The 10,289-nt window shown below is 39.5% G+C and overlaps 1 protein-coding gene across 1 annotated transcript; it reads right to left on the bottom strand.

Annotated features, from left to right (window-relative positions):
* Positions 1-1,196: 1,196 nt before the first annotated feature.
* Positions 1,197-8,748, bottom strand: LOC138626219 (corticotropin-releasing factor-binding protein-like). The gene is made up of 7 exons (XM_069707714.1): positions 8,644-8,748; positions 8,417-8,504; positions 7,639-7,796; positions 6,314-6,524; positions 4,843-4,997; positions 2,422-2,542; positions 1,197-1,750 (listed from the first exon to the last, which is right to left on the bottom strand). Exons 1-7 carry the CDS (start codon positions 8,722-8,724, stop codon positions 1,596-1,598), a joined length of 969 nt encoding a protein of 322 aa, XP_069563815.1. The 5' UTR covers positions 8,725-8,748; the 3' UTR covers positions 1,197-1,595.
* Positions 8,749-10,289: the final 1,541 nt, after the last annotated feature.

Raw genomic sequence — 10,289 nt, 5'->3', positions numbered from 1 at the left:
ACACTGCACCACATAAGCACAACTTTCACTGTATTATCTAGGCATTTTCTTTTGGTGTCATACAGTAAAAAAATCCACATTGACCTTTCAGCAAATTGTAACTTGGGTGGTCTGAGAGATCACTGGAATCGGCACCTCCTCTTTACATTTTATTAAAGCTTTAGAGCAGGGGTGTCAAACATACGGCCCGCGGACCGGATCCGGCCCGCCCGGGGGTCCAGCTCGGCTCGCCGGATGACTTTGCTAAGTGTGAAAATTACAGAAAGACATAAATTGCATTTCTATGAGAATATGGAGGTTTATGAGTACAAACATTTTGTAATTTTTTTTTTAATCGATCCAGTAATTGCTTCAAAAACAGCGTAAATGTGATGTCTGCTCCGGAGGCAGCAGCGCTCATTGCCACAGGCAGCAGCGCTCGCTGCTAGTGAATCTGCAGAGGAGAGCCCAGGCAGATAAACAGTGGGCTGATGTCTTGAGTTTTTGGTCTTTATGTTTCTAGTTTATTGTAGAAAGACCTTAAAATAGGGTTTATCATCCAAAAATCTTCACCAATGATTTAAACATAGAGAAATATTGTCGTTATGTATGTGTTATTATGCTATGAATTTATTGGTCTGGCCCACTTGAGATGAAAGTGGGCAGTATGTGGCCCCTTAACTAAAATGAGTTTGACAACCCTGCTTTAGAGGATCTAACCGGTGACAGAGACTTAAGGCCAATCACGAGTCATTTAGGAGAGAGGACGTGCCTTTGGGCTGTTCAGCAAATGCAGATGTGCATGTATGTCAGATATTAAATCTGGTTCAAGGGAAGAGAATGTGGTAGAAAAAAAATTGCGATTCAAGCATCGGAAACAACTTGGAGACAGCAACCAACCCAGACCAGGGAGGTGACTGTGATGTCCGTCTCACAAGGAGAGCCTCCACCAGGGGAGGGAGGCATCATGGGAAACAACTGGAAAAGCCTTTATGCCTTTTCCAGAAAACTGCACAGCTGACTAGCTAGACTGAAAAACATGCTTCTTTTCAGCAATAAAGAAAATAGAAGCAATTTGTTTTTGGGGAAAAATGGATGGATCCTGCAGAAACATACCAGTAAAACAAACACCAAGTGAACACACACTTCTATCATGAAATTGAAGAAGGCTAATAAAAACAGAGTGAGTCACAAAAGCAGAATATAAAAAGTTTGCTTCATCATGCAGGTCATATTTATTTTTAAATTGCCCAGGCAATATAAAGAGAAGAGACAGCAGGAATGTAAAACTGTAACTAATATAAACAACAGAGGGAGGACTTGAAATTAAGGCTCCTGCCAGTTAATACAATATACCACAGATTTTCATGACAAAAGATAACAATTAAATCCACCATCATCCATAAATTTTAGATGAATAAAAATACTTTTTTTTCAAATAAATATGCTATGATCAAAGCTGACATAATTATACATTTATAATAATACAAAATACTGACAGCATTAGTGAAATGGGACATTTTCATTAAATGTATTTTTATAGAGAAATGGACGACTGTGTGATTGTGTGTGTGTGAATGCTCTCAATGTGTGTGTGCGTGTGCGTGATTGTGATCTCATTCCACGGAGCAGAAGCTATCCAGACTGTTCTCTCCGGTCTTGGTGAGCTCGTTGTGTTCCAGTAGTCGGTACTGGAAGGAAACACGGTTGATGTAGTTGCCACTGGACACCAGCCTCACCACCGAGTTATCACAACCAATCTTCATCTGGGCTGAAGGGCCAAAGAGGAAAAAAAATACTTTACACTGGAGCACTCCAGCATTTTTTTTTAATCTCTAGCCAGAAAAGTGTATGTGCAGCACTATTGTTTTTAATTCATTTATAATTGAAGGAGGTTCTTTGACCTGTGCGTTTGCATTGACTTGTTCACCCAGAGCGTTGTAAATCAGTTAATATTTTTATTGTTAATATAGTATATAATACCTGTATAATGCAGCAAAATGGTATTAAAAATTTAGGGATTTGATTTGTTTTTTAAATAAAAGTCATACATTTTTACATTAAAATCAAGGGGAAATATATAATTTTCAGTGAAAATATTTGTCACCATGTGTGATGTTATCATTTAGAATTTTGCATAATCTATCATAGTTCCTAATATTGGAAGCATACTGTATTCTGAAATGTCTTCACCACGAGAGAACCCTGCTGCCCCGACTCTGAATGACCAGTTTTAATGTGTGAGATCATCACCATCATCATGTTTTTGTCAATACACACGGTGAGTAGCTTTCAGGGAAAATGAGGACAAAATGATAACAATGAGCATGTGTGACATAGCATATCATCTGGCATGGCATAAAGCACAGTAAAGTGTCCTGTAAAGGAAGTGACATTGCCACAGATTAACACAGGAGATAAGATGGATGGCCGCAGACTCACCAAGCCCACTGAGTGAGAAACAGAGGTCAGCCACTGGGGACATCTTAGAGGTGTCCACCCCGTTCCCTCCCAGCAGTTCCACATAGTCACCTGACCCTGAACAGCCTGACCACAACTGTCTCTATAAAAAATAGGATCAACAAAATATTTAGATGCACCTATTCCTAACACCTAATACCTATTCCTACTGCTTGGAAAGGTTACTTAATGCTGCATTACCAATAAAACACAAAAAGGATGACCTGGTGGACGTTGGTAATATATGGCATCCCTGGGTTTTATGCTATCCACTGATTGATCATTAGTGTCTATAATGCACCAAAATATAACAATGCAGAGGATAAAAAGGGAATGAAAAGGACTGCTTGTCTGGACAGGGATGTTAACATACAGGTCACTAAAGTATTTCAAATATAAGTGTATCAAGGAAGAAAATTAATTCTGCAATCAATATTTTGACAAGAAATACTGTTAGTTTAGAAGTAAACTCAAAAAGGGTACCTTCGAGTTCCAGCTTGCACACAATCAGACAATGTGTAGCATTGATAAGAGACACAGTCAAGAGGGGCAGCAATCCGATATTCTGTGGTTCTATATCCTGTGACCCTGAAAGGGTTCCTCAAGTTTCAATCTTTGACCCATCATGTTATCCCCAAACCTTTTACATAAAATACAATGACATGTAGCTGTATGTGCTTGTGAAACTGTTTAACACTCGACTTTGGAACAATTTTCCTCAGGATCTGAGTAGCAATGTTGTATTGTTTGTATTGTATTGTTGGATGTTGTAATTGGCAAAATGGGTGCTTACAGTTTAATGTCAGTAGTCTGGCAGCCAGTGTCAGACTAGCTTCTGTCCCTCTCTAGCTCAAAGGTATTTACATTTTATATAATGTTTAACTGAAGGTTTTGAAACATAAAGTATTTATTAAATCTCTATGAAGATTTATATTCCTTTATTCGCACTTTAACAAAGAAAATCTGCAATACATGTTGCAGCTTTTGTAAAAAGATTTAAAAAGCTCTCCTGAAGTTTTAAACACTACACACTTACTAGGGGTTACTACTACTTACTATTTCCACTTGTTGTATGTTTAAATGGGTCATTTTACATGAAACACTGACATATTATAAATAATTGCTGTTTATTTACACATCCAACAATTATGGAGCAACTTAATCATTCATATGAAGTCGTGTAAGTTCAAAAATCACTCTCCTTTAGCTCTGCTTTTGGTTTCTATGAAGCCCTGAGGGATATATTTGGCTCTTTATCCGTGTTCACCAGCTAGTTTTCAACTAGTTGCCAACTGTGCCTGTCTGCTGTTTGTTGCTGAGCAGATAGAATAGTGCACAGTGGGTTTGCAACCCAATAGCTGTAGCCGCAAGTGATGCTACTAGAGCGGTGAGAGTGAAGCAGAACATGAAAGTTGGGGAGCGTACAGGTAAGTACTGTAAAAGTGTGGGGAGCTGTAGAGTTAGGTGATAATTCTCTATCGGTTTATCACAACAAGTGAGGGGGGTGTGTAATATAATGCAGGAAATGCAAACGCACAGAGGGAAAAGATGAACATTTTCCTCAGACGTAGGCTATTATTTAAGTTATGAAGGCAAACTCTGCATGACTAAAATTACAATGTATTAGCTTAACGACAAAAAAATGAACTTACATGGCCTCTGCCATTTCCGTCCACAAACGTCAGCAAACGCGTCACAACTCGTGAATTTGGGACGTACAGAATATTTTGAGTTCCGACATTGTGAATACCACATGAGGGGGGGCCGTTCATATGGACTCACCTTCTGTACACGATAAATACGACCCCATTTGAACGCAGCACTAATTAGGTAGCAGGACTAATGACGGCAGCATCAAGTGAGGGTCTGCAGCCTTTTTGCCAATAAAGCACTGATTTTGAAAAACAGAAAACCCTGGATTACTTTTAATGACAATATTTTCACAGGTTAACTGCCAATATTTGTCATTTGACTCTGCTTTAATATCCACAGATGGTGACTAACTAGTTGAGAGAATCGTTTAAAAAAAAAAAAAAAAAAAGATTTATTTTGATGCCAAGAGTCATTAGAAAATGGACAGAGCTCTCACATATAGTAATATCATAGCTGGAGCCAGAAGCTGGTTAGCTTACTGAGCATAAATTCTGAAAACAGTTAGCCTAGCTCTTTCTGAAAGTAGAAATTGTTGTTTTGACACAAAAGTATGGTTAAACAAACAAGATCTACCATGACAATTAGAGCAGAAAATGGACAGTATCATACCTGAACTGTCTTTAAAATACCATGATTTTGTCTAAGTGCATTGATAAATTGAAGAAGAATTTCAGTAAATCAAAAGTACTTATTCGTTAAGTGGTTTCCTTCACTGAGCGAGGGGGTTGTTTGTCTGTCTGTGTGTCTTACCTGTGGGCTGAGCTCGTTGCTTTTGGCCTGCCCCAGGCTGAGTTCTGTCAGTCGGATCTCCACAGGGTAGATGATGGAGAAGCTGCAGTTCCTGTGCTGATGTGGCATCACCATGGTGAAGCTGCCCTCTGGACTCTGAGACATGATGTTACAGGCTTTGCGCACACACACACACACACACACACACACACACACACACACACACACACACACACACACACACACACACACACACACACACACACACACACACACACACACACACACACACACACACACACACACACACAGGAACAAACAGCGGGAGAGGTTTCAAATTAACAGTTCCCCATCACCTGAGAAACTCATCATTGACACCTCACGTCAGAAATTGGACATAATCAAGTGTGACGGCAGGGAAGAGACAATTAGGGGTGAGCATGGCAGTCTAATTCCAGTTCTGATGACAAAGATTTAAAAAAAATGAAATTTGAATTAATAACAGTATGGTACACTCAATAGGTACCAACAGGAGTTGGAGCACTTTAATCATGCATGCATGTTGTTCACTTAGAAACATTTTGTGGTGAAGGAGCCGGGCTTGAAGTTGGAATTAATGATTTTCAGCAGTTGTGTGTGTGTATCTTTTTTTTCTTTCTTTTTTTTTTTTTTTTTTTGCAGGTGACAGTCACATTTTCAAAGGAACAGAATGAATACAAACGAAATCTGTGTTTTTTTTTTTTTTTAAAACACAGTGCTTCTTATTACAGCATTTTCAGAACCGATCATCCTAAAAGCAGCATAATGTAAGCCACTTTTTAAAATCAGGTGAAATAAATGGCCAAGAAGCGTGAAGCATGTTTACTGTTGCGACCCTGGCAATATGTATATCACATCTTGATATGTGATGCAGTTTAATGGCCAGTTTCACCTGAGTGACACAGCAGAAGCTTTAAAAACCCTGGATTGTGCACAGCTGCAGTTACTGGTCAATATATAAATAAAAGCTGGCCTGGGATTTATGCAGTTCACCTTTAAATAATCCATTCAAAATCCCTTTTTTGTGCCAGGGCTCTTTCTTTGTCTGCCTTTGTCTCATAGACAGACAGTGATTGTTATGTTTCTTGACACAGTGTTAACACCATGTTTGTCATGCAGCTGGAAAACAGGTGCATCCCTTCAATCTCTGCATGTTGCTCTTGGCCTTGATTAATGCTCGACCAAGCACAAACGTCCAGGAAGAACACACATGCATGCACAGAGGAAACACAAGTCTAAACCCCTTTTTAAAAAAGAAATAACACACACATATAAAAGTAAACAACACAAATCTGACTTGGATGCAAGGCTTTGGGTCTAATTTGTTTTTTGTAATGATGTTGCTTTTTTTGTTTACAATTTATCTTTTCTCTTCTTTTTATGGATGTTGTTGCTGTGTTTTTGTGTGCTTTTGGGCCACACACTGACTTCAAAGATGTGAAGCAGGACTCACGGAAAGGGTTGTGTAGTTTTTTGACAGCTAGGGTGAAGCCGCTGTCGGGGCTGTGAACGCGAAAGAAGATCATGGCGACGTTCTGAGAGGAGCGGCTGGTGACTCCTGCTGCTGTGGAGGAGCAGTAGTCTGTGTAACGCTGCTGCAGAGGAAGAGGGTGGTCCCGACTGCTGGGGAACTTCTCTCCTTTCAGAACCCAGCCGTCAAATATCTGCAGAAGGAACATGGAGTAAAGATAGACTATGCCAGGTTTTCATCATGAAAACTATTTAACGATTTATTTGACTAATTCACGATTTTACTCACTAACTGTATTTTTAATTAATCGATTCCTCACATTACTTAAAAGGCAGAGCCAGATGAATGCACTTTCACTTACGAAATATAGAGCTGAAAAAAGTATTATTTCAAAATGTAGAATAGGAACATGTAGCAGGTGCCAAAGCTATGTTTTTAACTATGACTAAAAAGGGAACTTTATCATTAGTAGGACAGTAATGCAATATATCATGAAAACAAATAAAATGCAACTGAAAGGAGACACAAAAATGCAATCAGTGGGACTTTTTCTCCTTACATGTGAACATGACAGACATTAAAGAATTGAGTTGAAAATTATGTTAAACTTCACATTGGATGATTATTTTGTTGCTCACTTGAAATATATTTGAAAATATTTGAGGACTTGTTCTCTATAATGAATGACTTGATTCTTATTTTTTCTTAAACGTGAACAAAAAAATTTAAGATCATGCCAACATAAGGCAACATTACTTGACTTCAGCTGTATTATCTTAAATTATCCAGTACAATTTACAGCAGCATCTACATTACATTACTGTGTTGTGAATCCTATTTCATTACAAGCATAATCCAACATGAATTTGATTCTATGAATTATCTGTAAATTTCATTTGGACAGTGGCTGATGAGTGCAGGTCACTTACAGAATCTTTTGGTTTCTCCCAACTTGACCCAGCCAGTCGGTATTATAAAATCCAAACACCCCCACTCTATGCCTCTTCCATGCCTTTTACTACTTTGGCCCAAATGAACTAAAACTGCAATGTGACTGGCAGGCTTGGCTTCAGCACTAAAGTCTTCTCCTCCCACTCTTGCTCTGGGTAATGTGAGCAATGTGGAGAGGATCCGGTGTGGTGTTTGGCCCTGAAACGCCGCCTTAACCCCGTTTGGCATCATTTTAATCAAACACAAGAAGCTGAAAGGGAATTCAGGGTTTTAAACTGCAAAGCCTTGAACTTCCTGTCATCCACTTGCAGGGGGCCTGGGGATGTGTGGGAGTTATTTTTGGTGAGTGGGCCAACCTTTAAGAAGTCTCCAGCACTGCAGTCGATGCTGACGTCAGACAGATCCAAACTGATGACTTCACTGGGCTCAGCGATGATGAAGGCAGCACAAGCCAGCTGTGGCCGAGACGCCGTGAAGGTGAAGTAGCCATCAGTGGCCAGCATGTCCAAGCATCCTACATACCACACACACACACACACACACACACACACACACACACACACACACACACACACACACACACACACACACACACACACACACACACACACACACACACAGTGTTTCCATCACTTCAGAAGACATTACATTGACCAACCACTACTTGAATATGACCCTTACCCTGAAGTTAACCCACACTTAACCTCACCTTAAACTTAAACCAAGTCTTCATACTTCATACTAAAATGTATTAATTTACTTCATGAGAACTTGTCCCCAGAAGGCAGGAAAGTGACAACGTAAACATAGGTTATGCAAGCCGACACACATCCAAATCTCAAGAAATTGCTCATGAACTTCAAGTGTGATGTAATCAGCTTTTACACAAAATCTGTATGTATGCAGAGTAAAGCAGTTTGCATGGATTTGTTGATTAAGTAGTGAATGTAGTATATGTTCTTTTTAAGCAGCTGCATGGGTACTAATGCGGATTTAATCATCTCTCAAGTGAATGTACCTCAAGTTTCAATGAATGTTAAGTCCATCACTAAACATTATTATGTGAAAGGTTGTTGTTGTTTATCCAAGTATAATCAGTCACTGAATAAATCCATTGTTTAGAGCAGCTCTTACTGAGAGGTCGGCGGAAAATAAAATCCTCTGATTCTCTTTTCTGGGCCAAACTGAGCAGAGAATATAATCCATCTGAAGCGTCGTTGTCCTGAATAAAGCACGATAGAAACACACGACAGATGTCAGATATACTCCGAAAAACTTTGCAGACATCATGTTAACCTGCCTGACTTAATCAATAATGACACTTTGCTTTTGTTTAACTATGAACAAAAATTGCGTCGTACCTCAATGTAGCGACTGAGCCCCATCCTCGATGAGAGGGAGACGAGGAAGAGGAAGAGCTGTGCGCGCAGAGCCACCGACATGCTGAAGTGCGTCTCTCGTCAAGTGTTTCCTGAAGCAGAGGAGAAATAACAGCGCTGCCTGTGAGGTGGCCGCTTTTATAGCAGCACGGACAGACAGGCAGGCCTACATCAGAGGGTCACTGAAAAACATTAAGCCGACAAACAATCACTTTGACAACGTGTGAATAAAACCTGACATTCAAAGACATATTAGAGCATTTCAACATGGTCGTTGGCGTAAAAACTCATAATGACGGCACGTGATTTCATTGAGAGAAAAATAATCAAAAGTCAGAATGTAAACCTGCCAAATATGATAACATGTATGTCCAGCATAACAGTGGTTGGATAGGCCAATAGAGAGTGGTGGTTATTACAATTAAGGTGGCACTTCTAATGGATAATAAACATGACAATATTAGAATGAAAAATTTCGGATCGATAGCGAAAGGCGTAAATCTTTAACAATCAAAGCATTTTATTTCTGATAAACTGTCAAATAGCCTTTATAAATAAAAACCTCTGGAATGAACATGCAACACAAGGAGTACTTCAAATTTGGTTTCAATGGGCATCGGTGTAGATTCAATATTTCTGACGGACTGTTTATTCATTCACAGTTTACTGTCTGCGTGGGTATTGTCCATGATAAACACAATACAATGCAATGAAACATTCACTTAGAGGCACAAAGTGTATTTATAATTTCTGTGCCATAAATGGATTTAAAATTGTGTCTGTTAAAACATGAACTTTCAACCAAATATATAATATATAAATATATAAAAAGCATATAATACACCCATCCGTCCACTAGAGCATATCGTGTCAGTGTCACGAATTGCCATGCCTAGGCATGAAAAGTACATGCACATATGGCCACGGGTGAAGAAGTAATGTGACACAGGTCACGTGACAGAATATAAAGCATGTTCAATGGAACAAACATCTGATTTTCAACTGGACAACAAATTTTCGAATCTGAGAGAAAGCAAAAGTCAATGTGGATTTCTTTTAAGTAAATTGAGGAGTTACATAGCCTAACATGACGTACTGCACTTGCCTAAATAACTTATGTGACATACTGAACATAAAATTACTTAATTTTAACCCAAACTACGATCTCTTCCTAAACCTGATCACATGGTTTTGGTGCCTAACTCTATGGTGCCTTACCTTTCACACCTAAGCGAGGCAAAATGTGACTTTGACACGGTGTCCTCTAGTGGACTGACAGGTGTATTACACACTTTGGCGGGACGTAGGGTTGTCATTTCATACACCGTATGCTTATTTCCTAAGGGATGATAGGCTTATGTTAAATAAAGACACAACTTTATTTTCGGTTCGGTTCCAGCAGCAGGAACCTCAAGTACCGGGAAACCAAACACGCTTGCAGTGTTCGTGAGTGGGAAGCCAGCGAGAGATCGTGGGAGGTCAGACACGGGCCTGTGTGCCTGCAAGGTTGCTCCTTAAATCCCCTGGTAGGTTTAGGTGTGAAGGCTGTAGACCTTGCTTAAGACCAATGCTGATGGAGAAAAAATTATCTTCCCAAATTATATCAGCTTTTGGTCTCAGTGTGCATT

The sequence above is a fragment of the Brachyistius frenatus genome, unplaced genomic scaffold (genome assembly GCF_029030835.1).
Source record: "Brachyistius frenatus isolate BFR_SWC_R1_liver_20210118 unplaced genomic scaffold, ASM2903083v1 Contig_72, whole genome shotgun sequence".
Lineage (NCBI taxonomy): Eukaryota > Metazoa > Chordata > Actinopteri > Embiotocidae > Brachyistius > Brachyistius frenatus.
Note: the sequence above shows the minus strand (reverse complement) of the source record. Positions and strands in the feature narration are given on the sequence as shown.

Coding starts and splice junctions, on each gene's coding strand:
- LOC138626219 (XM_069707714.1), bottom strand. CDS start 8,724: ATGTCGGTGGCTCTGCGCGCACAGCTCTTCCTCTTCCTCGTCTCCCTC. Junction 7,797..8,416: donor TATTTTCCGCCGACCTCTCA/GTAAGAGCTGCT, acceptor TGTGGTATGTAG/GATGCTTGGACATGCTGGCC. Junction 4,998..6,313: donor AAAACTACACAACCCTTTCC/GTGAGTCCTGCT, acceptor GTGTGCGCAAAG/CCTGTAACATCATGTCTCAG.